At 43.2% G+C, this 22,846-nt stretch overlaps 1 protein-coding gene across 1 annotated transcript in view; it reads right to left on the bottom strand.

Moving 5' to 3' along the window:
• Positions 1 to 22,846, bottom strand: part of CCDC18 (coiled-coil domain containing 18) — a 69,573-nt gene that overhangs the window by 22,629 nt on the left and 24,098 nt on the right. Inside the window, exons 16-26 of the mRNA XM_066597360.1 lie at positions 21,791 to 21,868; positions 20,948 to 21,064; positions 18,295 to 18,462; positions 17,507 to 17,649; positions 13,505 to 13,668; positions 12,173 to 12,374; positions 10,026 to 10,125; positions 8,393 to 8,509; positions 7,323 to 7,466; positions 3,241 to 3,444; positions 1,542 to 1,658 (exon numbers count right to left, since the gene is read on the bottom strand). Coding sequence (XP_066453457.1) covers positions 1,542 to 1,658; positions 3,241 to 3,444; positions 7,323 to 7,466; positions 8,393 to 8,509; positions 10,026 to 10,125; positions 12,173 to 12,374; positions 13,505 to 13,668; positions 17,507 to 17,649; positions 18,295 to 18,462; positions 20,948 to 21,064; positions 21,791 to 21,868 — 1,554 coding nt within the window. The remainder of the gene's footprint in view (positions 1 to 1,541; positions 1,659 to 3,240; positions 3,445 to 7,322; positions 7,467 to 8,392; positions 8,510 to 10,025; positions 10,126 to 12,172; positions 12,375 to 13,504; positions 13,669 to 17,506; positions 17,650 to 18,294; positions 18,463 to 20,947; positions 21,065 to 21,790; positions 21,869 to 22,846) is intronic.

The raw sequence follows: 22,846 nt of genomic DNA, 5'->3' as shown, positions 1-22,846 counted from the left end.
TCCCACCAGAACTCCAGACACAGGCCACAGCCGATGACATCCCTTGGCACCAGGCGACGGGAGCACAAGGTGAGGTACCGTATGTCCCAGGACTCATAGCTAGCAGGAAACGCCCTGGTGCGGAGCTGAGGCGCTCTGTTGGTCAGTGAGCTAATGGAGGCCAAGGCTACAGCTATGTGTAAACTGCAAGCGGTTCGAGGCCACATGAGACCCGCAGATGTCACTAGGCAGCCTCCCCATGGGACCCGAACTGCACAGGGGATACTTTGAGAGCCCTATAGCATCAGACAAGCAGTGGATGGGCCTAAAGAAGCAGATTCCAACTCACCGCTGGCTAACCCACTTCCCCAACTAGCTTAAACTTACGAGGGTTTATGTATTCCTGAATTAGTCAGTTTTTCAGTCAGCGTAACTCTTGCGTTTTGCTATTACATGGACCCAAGCAATAGCGGGAGACGCAAACTCCTGTCACAGTTACTGTGGATGATTAGAGACTCCTGTCACATAGCTATAATAGAGGAGATTACAGCTCATCCTCCTGACTGTATACGTATGGTCTGTAGCTCACTTAGGCAAATGCAGTGTCCTTCCAGCAGGCAGAGATGGTACAGGCTGTAGCATGTGATATGCTGATGCATCATGGGATTGATATCACAGAATAGTGAAACTGAAAGCAGGAAGAAATCTCAGTATCAATCAGACAGGAGAGTGCACTGCATGGAAGTGATTACAATCTACATAGGTGGCCTTCAGGGATGTATAAATGCATTCTCACCAGACTGGCCCTTTAAGGTTACCATACATCTCGGATAGCTGTCAGATGAACACTCATTTGACAACCAAGTGTGCATCTAATGTGTATGGACACTTTGAGGTTTTACTTTCTGAAGAAAGTGGAGCTGGCTTCTGCCAGTGACAAGTCCTTCCCTTCTACTGCTCATACTTGGTGCTGCTCTGATAGATGGAGACCACGCTGAGAGGGTGCGAAGAAATGAGCAGTAAAAGTGTTATCATTGTCAATAATGTAGGGTTCTGCTGACGTTCATCTAATGTGCACGGCTGCCTGAAAGGAATTATCCCAAGATATCAACTTATCCGCTAACCACAAAATAAGGGATGAGTATCAGATTAGTGGGGTTCAATCATTGGGGTCATCACCGATGACAAGGGTCCTATGTCCCCCTGTATGAATGGAGCATCTGCACTGCCACTCCATTCATCTCTATGGATCTGCAGAAGAGAAGTACAGCGCTTGGCAATTTCCAGCAGTCCCATAGAAATGAATGAAGTGGTAGAACTACCACTCCATTCATACAGGGGGAAGGAAAAGGGACCCCGATTCTTGTAATGAGTCCCAAACATTAGACCTTTACAGAATAGAAATGTATCTCCTTTAAAGAGCTTTTACAACTGGATCATGTCCTTCTACTCAGACCTCCCTCAATTAGCTGGTGCAATACGAAGTGACTGAGAGGATTACACATAGTTTCAATACTCCAACTGATATACAATTATATTGCATTTCAATAAATGTAGTTCACCTTCAGGATCAACACTTCATTAGTCGCTTTGATCACCTCATTTCTGGCTTCAAGTTCAGTTTTTAAATTAGCAATTGTATCTTGAGCATCATATAGATCTCGCTTCAAACGCTGCCGCTGACATAAGGAAATCAGAAAGAGATTGTATTAAAAAAAAAAAAGATAATATAAAATGATCAGGCAGTACAAAGGAGCGCAGAAGAGCAATCTTATCAGTGTGGGTAGGTTATATCTTTGCCTTTTCTATGTGTCAGTAAGGATGCTCATACACATAAGAGAAAAGTTTACCGAACCGGCTGTTTTTGGCAAAGCTGGATAAAAATTCTACGTGCCTAGGGGTGTACCAACTCTCTCCCAACGGCAGATATAGGGGAATATAAGGATCTGGCATGGTGAATTACAACATATCACAGAAATTCCGCTTCATTTACAGTAGCAGCAAAGTGGGTGAGATTTTGAAAATCATGTCCACAAGCTGCGGAAATAACCCGCACAAAACCTGTGGGGGAACTTTGTTGCGGTGCAGAATTCAAATCCGCGACATGTCAATTGTATCACTGTTTCCGCTGTGGAACTCATGCCCTCTCAATGAGGGGGTGAATTCCGCACAGGAATCCGCGATGAAATGGTGCGGGGTTTGGAGGCAGGCATTCCGCAGCTGATCTGCAGCGGGAGGTCTGCTGCGGACATTCTGCTGGCAATTCCGCCCTGTGTGAACCCAGGCTTAGTGCAGGTCAGCAATAAAAGGTTCTGGCCCTAAGTGGAAACGTTTGGGTGAAATTTTGAAAATTTTACCCAGTCTCCGGAATATCTCTTTAAGGCAGATTTATAGCTGAGCCTTTTTTTTACATTTTAATGAATGACTTTGGGGTTTTTAAGCAATTAATCAATTGAAGTGGTTAGACCAAAATCTAAAGTTATCCCCTATTCATAGGATAGGGGAATACTTTATGATTGGTGAAGGTCCAAGCGCTCAGCAATCTTTGGTGCTGCTGTTGAAATGAATAGAGTGGTGGCATGCAAGCACATCTTTCACTTCATTTGCATGGGAGTCTCTGGGCCCCTATACCAACGATCGTTGTGGATCCACAGGATAGAAAATAACTGTAGATTTTGATAGGACTAAAATGTCAAAACTTTCCTCTTTAGGCTAGGGCTGCATTGCGACTTTGGCCACACACCCAAAGCTCACACTATAACCCTCCAGCATTGCATATTAGTGGAAGTGAATGCAGTCGCATCTCAGTTCGCAAGTTACTACAACGTGGCGATTGCAAGAAATCCAAACTTGCTCCAGGTACTGCAAGTTGCAATGTAGTCCCAGCCTAGAAGCCTTGTTATGGTTAAATAAAGACAATAGAATAACCTTTGTCTTTGATTTTTTTTTATGACCCCTTCTTCCATGCTCTTCACTCCACTTGGGGGCTTCCATGTTCGTGGCATGTCATTTCCCATGCTGCCTTGGTGCATCATTTCTTGCTTGACAGCCCACCCACTAGACCTCATCATTCTCTCCAACCGGCTAAGGGGGACTCACTTATTGCGCAGTCATTTAATATTATACAATAGAGCAAGAAAAATGTTTCTACTTTATAGAAGCCTTTAAATTACCGTGACGAATATTCTGTGGCCTGCCAAAAGTAGTACTCAACAATGAAAAGCAGTTTAGGGATCCCCCTCTGCAGGAGTAATGTTTTACCTCTTCTCTGGACAGAAGATCCATTTCCTCCAGCTTATGTGTAAGCCGGTCTGATTCCTTCTGAGCTTCAGCCAGCTGCTGCCGTGTTTCCTTGAGCTCTAGATGACAGGACTGCATGCGCTCCCGTTCCAGCCTCACTTGCTGGCCGAGATCCTTGCCCTTTTGGTGCTGCTCCGAGATGCAATTCTGCTGTTCTCTTGAGGTCTGAAAATGTGAATAAAGTTACAACCGCCTTTAAATGATTGTGATGCATATATTAAATCTTAAAGAAGGACCGAGTCTGTAGTAGAAAACTTATAAAAGGAGTCAAATTTCTGGAGAGTCTCAAAAATAGGAGGGCATTTAAGCTGTGCAGTAATCATATAGTTGCATATAACTGGAACCTGCTGAATGCTTCAATGTGCCATTACATGGTCTACCCTTCCTGGAAGGGCGGTCCTGTAAGCTCAGACACCCTCTACTTTATCGCTCGCTGATGTGATACTGTGTCACAATTATTTATTCCAATTTTATTTTGGTAATTCATTTTTTCTATTAGACTCCTTACATTCTACACTGGTTCTTGTCTTATGAAAACCAGGAGAACATATGGGTAAATAAGTGAGACGGAGGGGTAGGGCTCTCTCATGAGTGGTTTTTACCGCATATTAAGCTTGCAGATTTTGCATGGGTAATACGCAGTAATAACCTTTACATTACTTTCAACTGTGCTACTCACACACAGTGCTTAAAAAAGACCGGGACATGCTCTATCTTGGCGCATATTATGCGCACATACACGCCAACACTGTGTACAGGGATTTTTTCGAACAAAATGCATTGCGTACTGCTGAATGCTCCTTGTGCAGGCGATACCCGTGGAAAACACTCGCTTGTGTGAGAGAGCCCTTAAAATGTAGTGTGAAAGAAGCTTTACGCATTATCTTCGTGATTGTTTTTTATTTTCCATGTTACTAGTTATAGAAAAAAGATGATGCTAACATATGGCAGTTATTGCACTGGCCACCAAGCCTAATAGGCTGACACTTCCTGTTCTGTACAGCAGCTTTATGGACTATAGACCTAATAAACTGAAGGAGACTTAGTCACTAAACCCTCTACAGGCTATTGTGTCTATAGTCGAAGAGGCTTCTGTACATTAGAAGAAGAGTCAGCCTACTATTGGGAGCCCCATGTGGCACATATGTTAGGGCAGCAGAAATGCAGTCCTAAGCTCTCGCTCACAACCTGAAGGTTGTGAGTTTAATCCCTACTTAGGTCAGGCAGCCGGATCAAGGTTGACTCAGCCTCCCATCCTTCCGAGTCATGACTCAGTGCTTGCACCAGGGCACCTTACCTTTTACCAGCTTATTATTGGGCCTAGTGGCCAGGGTGAAAACTGCAGATTAGAATTAAAAAAACAGACAACTATACACAGTGACAAATAATGAAAAGCAAATGTGTATATAATATATATAAAATACATAACACACACACTTAAACTGTAATTATAATTAAAGTATCCCCATTCAGAGATGGGACGTAAGTGAACAAAATTTGGTAATATTATCCAGGAAATGCGAAAGCGATCCACGTGAAAAGAAAAGTACAAAATGGCTGGCGACAGCTATCTTGGATTCAGCCCAAAAAACTTCAATGGAAAGTCGGTCATTGGATACATGATTTAAAGGAAGACTTTCATCAGAAAATGCTAATGAATAGAAATGCAGGTCTCCCTGCAAGGTCAGGAAACCACTGATGTGATGGAGAGGCTCGCCCTTTTTATCTGCAGGTTTTCTGTCCTTGGCTGTGGATCCGCTCTCTTTCTCCTGCTGCCATCATGGGTGAAGATACAGTTAACAATTCAGGACAGAACTGTAATATCCTGATGGTTGGTAACAGAAGTGAGGAGGGCGAGGCTTTCAATCAAGATCACCCAGGAAGACAGTCCATGCACAAAGTGTCAGTAAGTGGAGTCAAAAGTACAGGGAAACTGCTAGTGTCCAGGACACACCAAGAGTGGGTGGTCCAAGCAGCGTTTCCAATTCCCACATGAAAGCCTCGGCTACGTCACATGAACTTTAGTTACCAACCATCAGGATGATGTTAATTGTATCCTGGATTGTTAGTGGCATCTTCCGGTACCTGAAAAGACATGCAATAAGTGTTTGCATGCCACATTACTCACTGTAGCAACTTTATTAATACTTAGCATGACATCAGCCATAACTGATGCATGCAGCATTGAAAAAAATTACCACACCTATCGATTTCTAATGAAATTCCACCCCTCAAATCATGTATCCTATGACCGCCTTTCAATTGAAGTTAATTGGGCTGAATCCAAGATGGCTGCCGCCAACAGCACCGCGAGGACACCAGCATAGTGCCAAAAAGTTTTTCCCTCATCTATCTAAGTGTTATATAAAGTTTCCTACTTGTATCTCTTTTCGTTCAGAAGATATTCTGGGTGGCTCTAACTTTTGAATCAGTGTGTGTGCACATAGATACATAAGGCGGTTCCCCAAAAATAAGCCGTACCCCGATAATAAGCCCAACCCCGATCTTCAGTGGTCTCTGGCGCTGCGGCAGGCTGTCGGGTCCTCAGCGTTGCCAAAGCACTCTTTCTGGTGACGGGGCTTTAATTACCCCACCTCCAGCAAGCAAGTGCTGTGATTGGATCATGAGCGCCGCTGGCTCAGCCAATCAGAGCCGGCACTCAATCATTCACAGGCATTCAGTGAATGACATAACTGAATGGCTGTGATTGGTTCATCAAGCGCCGGCTCTGATTGGCTGAGCCAGCGGCACTCGAGATCCAATCACAGCACTCGCTTGCTGGAGGCGGGGTATTCAAAGCCCCGTCACCAGAAAGAGTGCTGTGTCAACACTGGGGACACGATAGCCTGCCGCAGCGCCGGAATCCGGCGCGGGGGGCTCAGATGCCACAGGCCAAGTGAGTATAACCCCCCCCCCCAAAAAAAAATAAGAAAATAAGACACTGTGCCTTTTTTGATATATTTTTTTTTTCAGCAAAAGTTAACATACATATACAATAAAATCCTGATAAAAACCTTCCATTGGAAAGATCCACTGTGGACTCTGTGGCAGAAAACAGAAGCTGCCCCTCAGATTTCTATCATGGATTTACATTTTATAATCCTGTGGATTTAGTCCCATTCGATGGAAAAAATCCATAAAACGCCTATCATATATATTTCTTGCCCCCGTACCTCCTGCACTATCCACACCCCATGTGCTCCATAAAATAAATAAACCACCACATGTTTTATTCACATTGCTGTGTTCCTCCTCGCCCTATCCCCTGCCCTCTACCTTATCTATGACCCCCCACCCTCCTTTTGTTTTTTTTCATAATTTTTGAATACCATATGTAACCTTTGTGGAGCCATGGAACTCCCCCATGCTCCAAAAGCGCTGCGGAATAAGTTGGTGCTATACGAATAAAGATTTTTATGTGCATCCACTCAACGAGACTTCCATGTGGAAGCTGTATCAATAATAATTGATACAACTTTTTTTTTTGTCTCTGATGTGGATTTCAAATCTGAGCCATATCAACTACGTGGGGATTACCATTAAAAATAATGGATCGCAGAGACCACGCTGATTCCAACATGGAATCGGTGATGTCATTCCACTACAAGAGCAAGGTCTAAGACCCAGCACTGTGTAATGTAGCAAACCATGGCTAATATCATAAAGGTTAGCCATGTGACATCAAAGATGATGTAGATTTGCACTTACAATTTTGTCAATTTCTAGTGTAAATTCTAATAAAATTGTTGGGATCCAAACCCTACCCACTTTTCTTGAAAACTGGCGACAGCAATCTAAAAAAAACTTCAAATTTTTGCGCATGCAGTTAAATTTATTGATGTTATGCCAGAAAACCGAGGCAAAACCCTTGATAAATTCCTTCCTTGGCATCTTTGCATAATCCGATATTCAGATTACTGAAGTCTACCGCACACCGGTTTGGCTCTTGTACAATATACCAAATATATGTATTAAAATGCTTTTACGAAATAGAATACTTAAGCATCTTATGATTGTAACTGTGAACTTGTGTTCCAACTTACCTGCTCCATTTCTGTTATTGTTTGTTGTTTTTTCTCACTTTCCTTCTGTAGCCGAGTTATATGTTGATCTTTCTGTAACAACTCAAAATCTTTTTCATGCAGCCGATTCCGCACTTCTTGGAGTTTTTCATCAAGAGCTGAAATCTGTCAAATATCGCAGAAACTAATCAGTGGGTGTACAGCCCTAATTACAGATGAATAGAGACGAGCGAGCACCCAAATGCTCGAGTACGCATAATTCGACTCGAGCTTTTCGTAAAATTCGAGAGCTCTACTCGAGTAATGAACCCCATTGACTACAATGGGAGACTCAAGCATTTTTGTATGTGGGACGCCGGGGGCCGAGCTTTTCTTTTTTTTCCCCCTAGGTTCACGTCTCTCTCTCTCTCTAGTCAGAAGAGTGTCCTTTTTGCCTCCCTCGTACGTCAGCAAATTTTTTCCCCCTTTTTTACTATATAGGAAAGCACAGTAAACTACGCTTTTCTATACAGTGGACCACCACAAAAAGAGTAAAGAGCTATATACCACGGGGTATACAGTTTTCCTAAAAACATTGTGGCCAACTGCCGACATATGCAATTGTAAGGCTATACAAGGGCATGCATCGGAGGTATACTCCAATGTATAGATCTGAACAAAGCCTAATTGTTAGTCATTATCCAGTACACAGCAAAACAATAGTTTGTTCTCCCTTTATATATTTATATTTCGCATAGATTATATAATTTGTTAAGCATGTTTGATCATAGAAGGGCTGGCCAAGCAGCCTTCAAAAGCAGTTTTTAGCAGTATGCTACTTTCCTATTGCCACGTCATTCTAGAGCTTGAAGGAGGTCAGACTGCATCACATGGACATTGTTGGCACATCCTACAATGTGCTTTTAAGGGTTTTAGTGATTTTTTTTCCTTCTTAATTTTTTTTTACCAATAAATAGAAATTTCAAACCAAAATAAGATAACTTTAGTCTTCATCCAAACTTGAAAATCCTGTTAGCTGAGAACAATAAGATGTGACAGACGACGTTTTAGGAGTTCTACTTGAACACGGCTCAATGACAGCGAATCCTCACCTGTTTAATGTGCTCTTTTGTTTCCAAATCAGATTTCTTCAAAGAACTCTCAAGCTGAATAATTTTTTGTTGCAGTTCTTCTTTATGTTCCCGAATTGTCATGTCTAACTGTGTGAGCTGCAAAAGGAAGAAGTTCAAATGAATTTCAAGGAATTCCCTTTGACATTATACTACCTGTAAATAAAGCAGGAACACAGCACTATGATTCATTGGGACAAGCAATAGTTCACTGAAAGAGGGGAGGGTAGGAAAAATGTCTTATTCCATACATCACAAAATATAAAGAACTGTCCTTAAGAGGGTTTTCCAGCTGTTTAAAACCAATGACCCATGCAGGCACAGGTCTCATTCACTTCTATTGCAATACCATGCTGGCCACTGCACAATGTACACAGCTATCTGCCTTCTCCTCTGTGTACAGGGCAACATCTGGCCCAGCGAACAGTGGATCGGCCAGAGTTCAGGCAGTGGACCCCTGCCAATCAGCTATTGATGACCTATCCTGGGGGTAGGTACTCAATTTTGAAGAGCAGAAAAAACACTTTAAAAAGAAACCTGTAATGCTGAGTAAGCAGTCTGCTCTGAAAAATATTATATTTTACAGCAGGCTAAGCCGAGCCGATGGATATACAAGTTTAATGTGACAAGAGTCAGCATAACTTATTGATTGAAATCCCTGTTCATTCTGGGCTTAGGCGTCCAGTGGGTGGTCCTAATCAAAGATTGACAGCTATCTTTGTAAGAACACTCATACATGGAAGGCTGTCGGTCAATGATTAACAACACTCAACTCCTAAAAGGTCCTTTTACACACGATTATAGCTTAAAATTCGTTCAAACGGCTGAAAGTGAGCGATAATCGTTAAATGTAAACGGGGGCAGTCGAGCACTATTCGTTCAATTGTAGTTAAGAGGTGGGTTTTAGCCCACATGAAAACCATCCCTTGGTTGTTCAAAAGGCTTTCCTAACTGCATACTGATTGTGTTTGCTTTGCATACATAATGAGTACAACATTTACTCTGCCTGGAGGAGAACAATGGAATTTGATGGCCAGATGTTTGCTCAGCTTGGCGTGTGTTTATGTGATAACCATGGCATAAACACACGCCAAGCTGAGCAAACAACTCATGGAGGAAAATGCAGCTAATTAAAGCCATTATCTGCACTTGTAATTTTATTCAAAAAGGTCAGCAGTTCGTTCAGTTGTGCGGTTGATTAAGCGATAATCGTAAGGTGTAAAAGGGCCTTAAGCCCAGAAGGTGCAGGGGTTTCAATCAATAAGTTACAGGATATACTGATTATTTTTTTAGACTAAGCTATATATTTTTACACAAAATTATATATTAATATACAATTATAAAATTTACTGAACTCCTCCTGCTCTGTAATATAATGCACATACTGTAGATGGGATAGCATCTTAATGGTGACAGAATCAATCACTAAAAGGGAACCTAAAACACAAATTTAGTTAAGTGCTGCCACTAAAACCAAAGCCTGTATGGTATATCTCACTATTTCCATCTGTCGGGTCACCATTACTAAATATCACATTAGTAGTTTTATATAAGTTTACACTAGATGATAATGACATTGAGGACAACAAATGTGGAGGTACTTTTTAATACTCACTTGTGCTGCTCTTTGTTTTAGCTCCCAGTTCCGGTCCTTCAAGACCTGGTCCAAGTCAAGCAGCTCGTGATCTCTCTCTTCCATTTCAGCCTTGCATGTCCTGCAAATTTAAATTAAAAAAAAAAATGACAGGTTGCCTTTAAAGATGTAGCCCCGCACATGATATGTGATGCAAATAAGGAAGGATGGAAAAATACCTGTGCAGCGCCACCTATTGGATGGCAGCATTCCTAAGAATCAATGTGACTTTCTAATAAGTCTTAACAATGATTGGGAATAAGAAAGAAAGCCACAAAACCAATGCACATACAGCTGTTTTGGGGTGTTTGCCCCTCATCAGTGTGCAGCAGGCTTCTGGCTTGGTTTGTGAGAGGCCTGTGATGTGGGTCAAAAGGGGTGTTGTGTCTCCCTAATGAGAGCACCCAAAATGTATGTGGAGACACCTAGGAGGTGAGTGGGTAAGGGGATGTCATAGTCTCTCCCAAATGAGAGCACCCAAAAGGGGTCTAGGGACACCTAGAAAGTGAGTGAGGAGACTTATAAGGCCATGCAAGCTCCTCTGGGTAATTTATGCAAATAAGAAAGATGTAAAAATACTACTGCAGCGCCAACTTTCCTATTCCCAATCATTGTTAAGACTTGTTAGAAAGTCATATTGATTTGAAGGAATGCTGCCATCCAATAGATGGGGCTGCAGAGGTATTTTTCCATCTTCCTTGAGTTGAGTATCGATTTCTTTTCTACAAGTAGTTAGTTTCCCCATTAAAATGCATAGAAATACATTAATGGCGTTTCAATGCATTTCAATGGGGAAAAGTGCTTTCACATACGAGTTTTTTGCCTTACGAGCTCCGTCTCGGAACGGATTAAACGCGCATGTCAAGGCACCACTGTACTTCCAGGGGCTTTTAAGAGTTAAACTGTATTAGAAATCCAGGTCCAATTAAGTTTGTATTGTATCGCATGTCATACAGACTGATCAAGTAATACAAAGCAAACATAACTCAGTTTGCACTAGAGTGTGAATGTGCAAATATTTGCAAACTGTAAAAGGCAATTTCTGCATATTAAAGAAGTTGTGCAAAGTGATAAAATATCCCCAATATACAGGACAGGAATAACTTTGTGATCAGTGGGTGTCCAACCTCTGGGATGCCACAGTGCCTAGAATGGGGTTCCCGAAGATTTCCCCACATGAACTCAGCAGAGGTAATACATGCATGCCGCTGCTCCATTCATTTCAATGGAGGCTCCAGAGATTTCCAACGCTCCCATTGTAATGAATGGAGTAGCGGCTCCTAAAGGCACCCCATTTTTCAAGATGATGGGAGTCCCAGTGGTTGGACTTCTGCCAATCATACAGTTATCCCCTAATCCGTTGATAGAGCATAATTTTATAAATTGGCAAACCCCTTTAAGTTTTATGACAAATAACTCAGACCCCATCAAATAGTGCTTGGTGGGAGTCTAAGTGCTGGGACCCACTGTTCCTACACATGAAGTGTCCCAGGCACTATTTATTGGTGGAGAGAAAACTGTGCAGGTTTAAAAATGGCTGTGAGAGCGGTGATGAGGACATGACCAGGAACAGTCTGCAGTTCTCTCGCTTTACTGCATTAGGCTATGGCCACATGTGGCAGAATTTTACACTGTGGATTTTGGTACAAATCAGTGTCAAAAATGAGCATATATGATACATGCTGATTTTAAAGCAGATTTAGGTGCAGATTCGCTGCAGATTTCACCCCCTCATTTAAAGAGGTGTAATCTGCAGGGAAATCCACAGCATAAATTGACATGGTACAGATTTAAAGTCTACTCCACATGTCAATTTATGCTGTACAGCAGGTGGTCTGGTCTCTAAATACATCATTATTGTTCTCCAGCAAGACAGCGGCTGTTAACAGCTGTTAAAGAATGTCATCAGCGCTGCCCACAGAGAACACAGTGTGCGGTCCTACCTTATCGTCCTGAGGAACGAGGATTTCATGTGGACCTGAAGTCAGCGATAAACGAAAAGTGCACAGTAAGTACACAATAGGCGCGCATTTACAAACAATGATTATCGCTCAAAAGACGGCTTTTGAGCGATAATCGTGTGTAAAAGGGCCTTTAGTGAAAGCAATTAAAGTTAGGCAGGCACTCACCTTAATTCTTCTCTAAAGGTTTGTATCGTCCCTTCCTTCTCCTCTACTAACAGGTGAGTCTTTGTGAGCGTCTCTTGCAGCTCCTCAACAAGTCTTGCATTGCTCTGCAATTCCTTATGCGTGTGCTGCAATTCCAGCTCCATCTCTCCTTTTTTAATCAGATCGTTCTCAGCAATGGCTACTCTCTCTTGTAACAAAGCCACTGAAATAAGACATATAGATGCATATATTAGGAAAGACAAATGTGCAGTATATCAAGTGAAGCGCATTCACACATACTCCTCCACACTGAAAATTATAGACGATCTATCAGAATATTTGTAAATTCACTAAAGTACATCCTACAGAGACCAGCATTGGGAAGGATGTGGAGCGGCTTCATAATATACTTTATAAAGCAACAGTGCTCGGTTTAATTTTTTTTAGGACTACAATCCATCATGTGGGTCAGAGTCAGAGTGAGCTGTATTCTGCTTTGTGAAGACTAGCTTCTTAGTGACCACAACAGGCAACCAGGATATGTTTTAAGTATGTGTAGAATAGAGGAATATCCATCTTCACTCAAGTGCTGGTGCGCTGCTATGTATAAGTGCTTGTAGCTGCACAGCCACTAGTAGCATAAATGATTTGCAATTTCTTTGAAGGCAGTCTACAACCAGGTTTATGCCGCCCTCCAAAGGGCCATTTACACGGAACACTTATTGCGCGAAATTCGTTAGAACGAAAATGCGCAATAATCGCTACGTCTAAATGCAAATCATCATTTACCATTCATTTGTCGCTCACTTTCAACCAGTATAAAAATTATTGCTGACGTCTCGCTGCGTGTAAACGCTCCCAGCTCAGTGTTTCACATAAAATATGAAGCGCTAAGCAAGCAGCCAATGATAGTCAGCGATGATCTGCCTGTCTAAACGCTTTGCACAAGAGTACCAACGTAGTGGTGACGTCAGTGCTTGTGCAGTCGTTTAGCCAACAGTTGTCCTGTGTAATTGGGGCAGAACAGGTAAAAGTCTCACTGAGTCTATCCAGGACAGAAATGATCTATTATCTCCTGCAGCCTACGGTCCTCATAGTCATCAGGACTAACCCTCTCCCCAGCCAAGGATTAGCAGCTTTCTCCCTATACTGTGCCTAGGGAAAAAGCTGTCAATCAGCGGTGGAAGCAACAGCTCAAGAACATCACGGATTCCAGTGTGTGCACACATGATGAGGAGGATTATATTCTTGGCACAAGCTGCAGGAGAGGACAGCTGAATTCAAGACAACTACACCATCAAACTGAAATGGTTAATATTTCAATATTAATATTTAGGTAAATGCGGGTCTTACCTAGCTGGGTTTTATCACTCAGATCAATCTGTGTGCTCTGCAACATCAACTCCAGTTGACTCAACTTGTCGCTCCTCGATTCCCCATCAGCAGTGGCCGCCATCAGCTGGATTTCTGCTTGGCTCAGCTTTTCTTTGCAGAGGTCCAATTCAGCTTTCATCTGACTAAAACAAAAAAATATATATGAATGGATTAAAATGATAAAAAGCTAAGAAGTTTAAAAGCAAATACTGTAAAGCAAGTTAAAAAAGCTCTTATGATACGATCTTGTACATATCAGACAACATTTACATTTAAGCCTTTGTTACAAGACTTAAGGAACACTAAACTGTCCCTCCCGAAGGGCCCTTTTACATGTGATGACGGTCAGGCATGTTCACACATGAGAATCACTTACTGAAAGGAGGTGGGTGGGCCGGAACGATCTCTGACCAACCCGCCTCCATTCACAGTAAACGAGTCAATCGTCATTTGATTTTAATGCCTGTAGAAACGGAATGATGAAGGAATGGTCGTTCTTCACTTAGTTGCTGTGGGTATTTACACAGGCCGATCGTCATTCAGATTTCCGCGATTGGGACGTGTAAAAGTCCAAAAGAAGTAGAGGACGTGTAAAAGGGCGCTAAGACTGTGTCATAAATTGTGGGCAAAATGCTCGCTGGCATACAATCAAACCGATTATTAATGGTCATGTAGTAGTGAAGGTAAAATGCTGTTTAACTGTAAAATTGTGCAATTATTAGGGGTTTATTCATTAAAGGCAAGCTGTCATGCCTCTGAGCCTCATAAACGATGTTTTGGGGCTCAAAGGTGAGGGAACGAAGATGAATGAGAAAGCACGTTGACAGAATGGGCTGAAAAGACATCATGAGGACATAGCGCTGGAACGGAGTGCCCAGTGAACATGAAACGCTGCTCCTCAGACCCCTTATTCCTTCACTCTTGAGCCCTGTAACGTAGTTTATGGGGCTCAAAAGTCATGACAAGTTCCCTTTAAAGCAGTTGCCTCACTTCTAGCTGTTTAACTGCACGAAACAGACAGCTCCATACATTGTGCAGTGGCTTGTGTTGGTACTGCAGGCTGAGTCCTTTTGAAATTAATGGGACTCAGCAGGGGTGTGCCTAGGCCTTCTGCAACCTGAGGCGAACAGCAAAATGCCCTTTCCCCAATAAAAATGATACATATATTTATATATTCATGTATACTCAGACAGATTTACTGAGAAGTTATCTCTTGCACTTTTTTGGCCTATCCTGTTGCAAATTTACCTCCCACCATCTTCTTGCCAAAGGCATTGTGCGCAACCAAGGGCAGAAGGTGGTGCTCCCAGAACAATGCCCAGGGAGCGCTCGGTAGCCAATGATTTCATTTAACCATCCAGCTTGGCATCTGAGGCACAGACTTTGAAGCTCTGGTGCCGCCTGGTAAAGCTGTTGTCTAGTAGTTAGAAATAAGCAGCAGAAAATTTGCCGTGAAATTTAAAACTAAAACCCCCTTGCATGCTGTGCGGTGAGGCCATTGAGAACAGGAGGTGATCACTGAGACTAGTGATCTGCTGCAGTAGTCACATCATCATTGGCAGCCTGTAAGTATAGACCAGCAGGCAGCGGCAGCCAACAGAGAATCTGTGATGGATCAGGGAAGAAGAAGAAGAGGAGTACTGTACGGTTTTATTTCCTTTTTTTAGATTATGGGCATTTTCAGTTTTGTTTTTCCTTCTTAACTAGTGGATAACCCCTTTAACACTATATTCATGTGTGGCAGATTTGGTGCAGTCTGCATCAAAATCTGCACCAAAATCCATGTTAAAATCCGCATGTAACACACAGATTTCACCCACTCATTTAAATAGGTGATATTTCACACTGAAAATCTGCAGCAAAAGCCATGGGTTTCAGAAACACTGAAACGGTTAGTGGCCACATCCCTGGTGGCCTAAGGCAAGGAAGGGGTTAATATGCAGAACTCTGGCGTTTTAGAGCAGATAAGGGGTTAATGGACACACTTACCCCGTTTCCCCAAAAATAAGACGCGTCTTATATTAATTTTTGCTCCCAAATATGCGCTATGTCTTATTTTCAGGGGGTGTCTTATTTCGCCGCGGCAAATCCGTCTGTGGCCGCTAATCCCTCATTTGGCCAGCTTTGTGGACGAAATTTCTCAGAAATCTCGTCCACATGGGACAGCAAATCTGTCACGGCAAAGCTGGGAGAAGCCGGTGTTGTGGTGCGGATTCACCGGCCACAGAAAAACGGAAAAGCGTTCAGGCCAGGTCGCTTCAAAACAAGCGGCTGAGTGCTGTGGGTTTTGAAGCAGCGCTTTCCGGGCGGAAATCTCGCTGTTTATCGCTGTGGCCAAACTGCGAGATTTCCGCTGGAAATACGCTCTGTGAGAACCCAGCCTTAAGAATCACACAGGTTGCCTGACTCACACACAGAGCCATAAAAAAAATAAGGGCGATAAAGTAACGTACCTCTCTGCAGACAGACGTTCCTGTACCACTTGTAAGCAGGGATGGTATAGCAGCTTCCGGCCACCAGGGGAAGCTCATCACAGCAGACATGTACAGCAGGAACAGAACGTACAGTATGGACTTTTCCAGCCAGCAAGGGGAGCTCACAACAGCACACTCGTACAGCACAGCAGGGACAGGATAACAGCAGACTGTCTGCAGATCTACCTATACATCTGGAGGTAGGAGGCAACGGGGATGGCAGCAGGGGACAGGCCTCTTGACTTGCCTGCACACTTTGCTATGCCTTACTATCGGGGGGTGCCTTATATTTGAGACTTCTGCAAATTTCAGGGGGTGCCTTATTTTTGGGGTAACACGGTATGTTGTTGATGTAGAACAGTGAGGGGTCAATGGGGTACACTTTTGGCAGTCAATGGTAGGGCCCACGATACTTGTCCCAGTTGCCACCCCTCTAGTTACTCCCCTGTATAGGAAGAAAGAACTACAACTTCCAGCATGTCCAGGACAGTATGGCTTAACAGAGGAAATTTACAGGGGGGCGAATATAAGAGGGGGAACTACAAGTCCTAGCATGTCAATGCTGTTGCTGTGTTATATTAGGAAACATTACAGGGCAGGAGTATAAAAGAACTACAACTCCCAGCACATCTAGGCTATTATAATGGGAAGTCAGATGGTATAAAAGGAGAGAACTACAATTCCAAGCGTTTCCCTGGCTATAAAATCTCACCCAAAAATCCATCATCACACGACCTTAACTCTCCACTATGGGGCGCCACCCCTCGTGATATCATCGCAGGTCCTTCAACTATAGCATGCAGCCTAACCTCCAATACTGAGCTCTTCCACTCATGGCATCATCGCAGGTCCTTCAACCATAGCTTACAGCCTAGCCTCCGATGCTGAGCTCTGCCTGACATGATAGCATCGCAGGTCCTTCAACCACAGCATACAGCCTAGCCTCCATTGCTAAGCTCTGCCCACGGTGATATAATCATAAGTCTTTAACCTTTTCACTTCTCCTGTTGCTGTGCGGACCCCTATTCCTGCTAGGAGGCACCACCAGCAGAAGGCTCATCTTTTCTCGTGGTAGGGACACCCCTGAGATTCTGCCTGCAGTACCAACCCGGGCCACTGCGCAATGTACGGAGCAGTCTGCTTCCTGCAGCAAAATAGCTGGAAGTGGGACAACCCCTTTAATGACAGCACAATTTTGCAGGTAATAAGCAGTTATCTGCTTACTTGTATCATACGTTCTAAGGATTAGTATTCCATCAATGCTTCAGTTAAAAATACATAAAGAAATAGAACAATAAACAAACATACTTTGAATGATTTACCCTAATATTTGCTCCCTTTAATTGCATTGTGTGCAACATGGCATATCGAACTGGCTGCGTCAATATAATGCAAAAAGGTCACTATGTATATAGACAAGCATTTATGTGTTTACTTTATAGGCATACACTACAACGTTCTGTACTGTTTGTTCACATCCCACAAACGGTATACACTCTGTATTTACCTAACCGTGTCGCTTAACTCATCAGCCTGATGAACTTTGCAAGCCAACTCCTTATTAGCAACCTGAAGCTTCTCCTCCGCTGCTTTCACATCTACTTCAGAAGACGACCTCTGCTTCTCAAGTTCAAATTCTAATTTGGAGATCTGTAGTGAAATGCAATGTTAAATGAATCATATAGAGTAATAGAACACAACGAACATATTAAATCCATAGATCACCAAAATAATTCTCAGAGGCGAAGCTCTGGTCAATGCAAAAATAATTATTCTTGTTTTTTAATTCTCATATGAACTATTGCTTAGCAGTTCCTGAAGTTAGTTTCAGTACACTTTAAGTGAGGCCAGTTTCTAAGAACAGTCAGAGCAAGGCTTTGTGAAAAACATAGTCATGCCAGCAAGACTTAACCGTAGGAGTGGGGCTAGCTTGCAAGAAAAATGTCCTACTGTTAAAGGGACAATCCACCTAAACATGTCAGACGGATAGACTAGGAGATGCAATCAGTGGGGTCCACTCAGATCCCTACAGATTATTTAAAGGGTTGAGATATCTTTGTCAACACAGAAGACATTTACAGTAACGTTCATTACACGTTGGGGCTTAGATTTAACTGGTGTTGAAGGGTTCCATTTTTCTGCCCCTTTAAGAAATAAAAGAATCAAGCTTCAAAAAATGTAATTATATCCAAATTATAACTATTTCCATTTATTCAGTGCCACAAAAGCAGGCGTCCTCTGAAAATAAACAAGTTGCCAGCTCACTCATAATAGTGAATTAAATGGGGTCTGCACCTGTCCCTCCAGCTCTGCTTGGGTGTCCTCGAGATCCCCTATACGGGCCGTTGCCTGCTGTAACATCTGCTGTTGCTGTTGTAGGGTTTGCTGCAGACGCACGTTCTCTTCGTTGGTTTCCTGAAGTCTCTGAGTTCTTAGTTTTAATTCTTTTTGGAAACAATGAATCTTTATAACAAAATGGAGAAACGATAATTAACTGTAAAACCTTTACCATCATTCTCATTTAGCCATGGAGCATACAAAGATACAGAGATCACTGCAGCACACGTCACCTCTTCACATGTGGGAGATCTGTTTGCTAGAAGTGCATTAGGCCTCATGTCCACGGGGAAAAGAAGAATTAAAATCCGCAGCGGATCACCCGCATGCGGATCCGCGCCCCATAGTGATGCATTGACCACCTGCGGGTAGATAAATACCCACGGATGGTCAATAAAAGTGAATTAAAAAATTTCTAGAGCATGAAAAAGAATGGACATGCTCCATTTAGGTGCGGGTCTCCCGCGGGGACGGCTCCCGCAGGCTTCTATTAAAGCCTATGGAAGGAGTCTGGATCCGCAGGAGACCCGCACCCAAATTAAACTCACCTGCTCTGGGCGATGCAGATCTTCCTTCCTTCATGGCAGGATCTTCTTTCTTCGGCCCGGCGGATGTGCCCGGCGCATGCGCGCGGCACGCAGCCAGTGTGCCGAGCACATCCGCCGGGCTGAAGAAAGAAGATCCGTCCGCGAAGAAGGGAAGATTCGCATCGTCTGGAGCAGGTGAGTTTATTCTTATTTTAATGCCTCATGTCCGCTGGGCAGGAGGGACCCGCTACAGATTCTATAGCGGGCCTGATTTTTCCCGTGGACATGAGGCCTTACAGTCCGTGTGCTGCAGAAGAAAATCTTTGTGAATCTGAAGGCCTGCTGCAGTTCTTCATATCTGCAGCGCTCACCATCAGTTGCTGGTTTCTTGTGGATTTTTGCAAATTTCACCCACTGCAATTCAGCAGGTGAATTTGTGATGAACTCCACATGTAAATATGTGCTTCCAATTACTAGAACTGACCACTAAGGCTGGGTTCACACAGGGCGGATTTGCCGTGGTTTTGCCGCGGCAAATCCGCCCGCGGCCGCTAATCTCGGGATTAGCCAGCTATGTGGACGAGATTTCTCAGAAATCTCATCCACACGGGATGGCCAATCCGCTGCAGTAAGCCCGGCTGAAACCACGGCTGCGGTCGCCGCAGCCGCGGTTTCAAAAGATGCAGCATGTCTATTTACTTTTACTTTTTTGTTTACTTTCGTCGTGGCCGTGCTCTCCTCTACGGGAGCGCCGGCCGCAACGGAAAAGCGAGCGGCCGGGCCGCCTGAAAGCCGCCGCGGCTATTTCCACGGCGGTTCTCCCGGCAGAAATCCCGCGGTTTTTGCTGCGGCCAAACCACGGGATTTCCGACGGGAATACGCCCTGTGTGAACCCAGCCTGACAGTAAGGCCATGTTCACATGCTGCAGAAGCAGCCCGAAATCCACCTGCAACGTGTGAGTACAGAATTGTAGTAACCGAAGTACGTTTTTATACAGGAGAAAAGCTAAAAAAGATTCCAGTGAAATATAATCTGGGTTTGTTTATAAATAAATAACATTTTATATATATTATAATCTGGGAATACACAATTATTTTTCTATGGACATATATATCCAAGGTGGGTCTCACATAGGCAGATTCCGATTGCGGAATCCGCGATTGGTGTCTGTGAAGTCAATGGAGGCCGTCCAACCCGCAGCCCATCCGCAGTTGACATTGTGGATGGACCACGGATACCCACGGCTTCACCTAGCGACGGTGCAGGAAATACACTTTTTTCAAATCTGTACTGCGCATGACCACCGGCAAGCGTCTGTGATGCAGGTATGTGGGGTTGTCTGATGGGAGTCACAGACTAATTTTGCTGCTGGAACCCGCATGCAGAATCCAGATTGCTTTTGAAGCGGGCTGGAGATGGGCCTGCCTCCATTCACAGTGAGTAGGTAGTTGCTCGTAAGAGAACGACTGCCTGTTTACACGGAACGATGCGTCGCTAAGTTTTCAGCTTGCAGGAACTGAATGATGAACGAGAAGTGACAGACATCTCGTGTTTCGTTCAGCCGGTGCATGCACTTACACTGAACAATAATTGTTCAGATTCTCACTGGATCATGGGAATCCGAAAGATAATTGTTCCGTGTAGAAGCACCTTTAGCTGAGCTACTATAATACCACTATGGTGGCGATTTAAAACTGCACCGTCTTCCACGCTTTTTCCTGGACAATGGCGCCCCAGCCACTCACTGAGCAGAGAACCACAACACAGTCCCAATCGAATGAATGGGACTGTGCTTTATTCCCTCCACAGCCATGTGGCTAAGAGCGATGATGTGCAGGGAATGCTTACAAGTAGCCACAGCACTAACAGAACTGCAGCCCCTTTCATTCTCAGTATTGGTGGTGCTCCCGAAGGTTGTAACCCCAATGATCATATTCTACTAATATGCAATCACTTTATATGGAAATAACCCTTTAAAAACAGAATATACAGGGCATTTGATAATCTGGCACTAATTGATATTGCCAAAATGTTGTATATTAATTATCAGAATTTCCAAATAGTCAATCATTTCAGGATTCACCTCTTCTGACTTTTTTTTGCTTTGATTTTCAAAACTTTCTCTGTTCTCTTCCATCTGCTGTAAATATAATCCCAGTTCTTCTTTACAACCTGCTAAGAGCGATTCAAGCTGTTTAACCTGTAAATTAAAAAAATACGTTTACAAGATTACTGTTCTCACAAGGAGAAGCACAACATAAAAACTGTGCACGAGTATGAGCTGCATATAAAGCGTAGCGGCATGCAAGCATCAGATTCTGTACACAACAAACATTATTTCTCAAATGCTTGATAATATTAACCCTTTCCAATCCAATTTGTATGCTGGTTTTCCTAGGTGGCTTACTCTTTTTCTGTTACACAATGGCGCTATAAGCTGGCTAAAGCCAGTACTGCATGAGGTGACACGTTGGATAGGCTCCGACAGCAGAGAGGCTGGCAATATACAGTAAGAGAACCCTGACGGGTGTCTTCCAACACCAGAGCTGTACAGCCTTAAATCATAATGTCTTAAGACGTCAGACAGTGGATTGGAAAGGGTTAAGTAAACTGTAAAAAAACTTCTACGGTCATATTCCAATCTGCATTGGAAGAGATTCAGAGATCCTGGCGCAGATCTGGCTCAAATCCAGGATAAAACAGAGCAACAAGTTGTGCTATGTCTTCATGGAAATAGCTGGTTGGCATGCTGAAAGCCCGATCGACTGCATTATAGTCAATGGAGTCCGCTGAGCACCAAACATGTGCCAAATTGAGTAGTTAAGACTGTTTTTGTTGTTCAGGTCCTATGTTAGAGCTGAACAACTGAAATTAAAGCTCTACTGTGAATATGACCCAATATCTTTATATCTTCCATGCCACTCACTTTCACAGCTTCAGTCTGCAATTGGTTCTCAAGTATGTTCATTCGGTCAGCGGCGTCTTTTCTTTCACGTTCCACTACCTACGCAGAGGTCATATGTTAGTGATAAAAATAAAGTGCAATAAAAGAATATTTTTTTTAATGGACACATCAAAGAGTTACTGCCACCAGCATCATGATAGCATTCAATAAAATTCCTTTAATTCAGCATTAGTGAAAACCAATGCGTAGAGCATTTTCAAATATACAGAATTTATCAAAAAGTTATAAAAAAATACAATACATCTCTATACAGTTAGAGAGCCACTCGGTAGACAGTCCCAAAGTAACAGCTAATAAATACTCTGCTAATTACTATATAATTATGAGAATGGTGATGTATAAAACCATCATGTGATCCCCTTCTCTGCTAAGCATTCCTATAATTAAATGTAAGTAAAAGAAATGAAAAAGGAGGGTGGAGCAAGACCCAGTGAGGGTAGTGGAATATTTATGGAGTACAGAGAGTTTTCAATGATTGAGTATTTTGAATGGTGGAGGTGCTGCCAACCAGATGACGCTCCACCAGTGTGGGCGTAAGTGTAGCAAAAAGGATGTAAAAAGAACTGGTATGGAGGCGCAACACTCTAAGCTACTAGAAGATGTAGATCAAAGTCCAATGTGTGATGGTGAAAGCACTTCTTTTTTATTATTTTTTCAGAAATTAAAAACCAGCAATGGAATACGCGTTTCGGGGAAGAACCCCTTCGTCAGTTCGGCTGGATAGGACAACAGGATGACTAGGGGTGACACGATCCCAAAGGTATATAGGATGTGTCGGAGGTCCTGTGTGCAGGAGGACAGGGGAGAAAAAGCACTTTTTTCTCCCCTGTCCTCCTGCACACAGGACCTCCGACACATCCTATATACCTTTGGGATCGTGTCACCCCTAGGCATCCTGTTGTCCTATCCAGCCGAACTGACGAAGGGGTTCTTCCCCGAAACGCGTATTCCATTGCTGGTTTTTAATTTCTGAAAAAATAATAAAAAAGAAGTGCTTTCACCATCACACATTGGACT

Source organism: Eleutherodactylus coqui, chromosome 3 (genome assembly GCF_035609145.1).
Source record: "Eleutherodactylus coqui strain aEleCoq1 chromosome 3, aEleCoq1.hap1, whole genome shotgun sequence".
Lineage (NCBI taxonomy): Eukaryota > Metazoa > Chordata > Amphibia > Anura > Eleutherodactylidae > Eleutherodactylus > Eleutherodactylus coqui.
The sequence above is the reverse complement of the archived record's forward strand: the minus strand, read 5'-3'. Positions and strand labels throughout refer to the sequence as shown.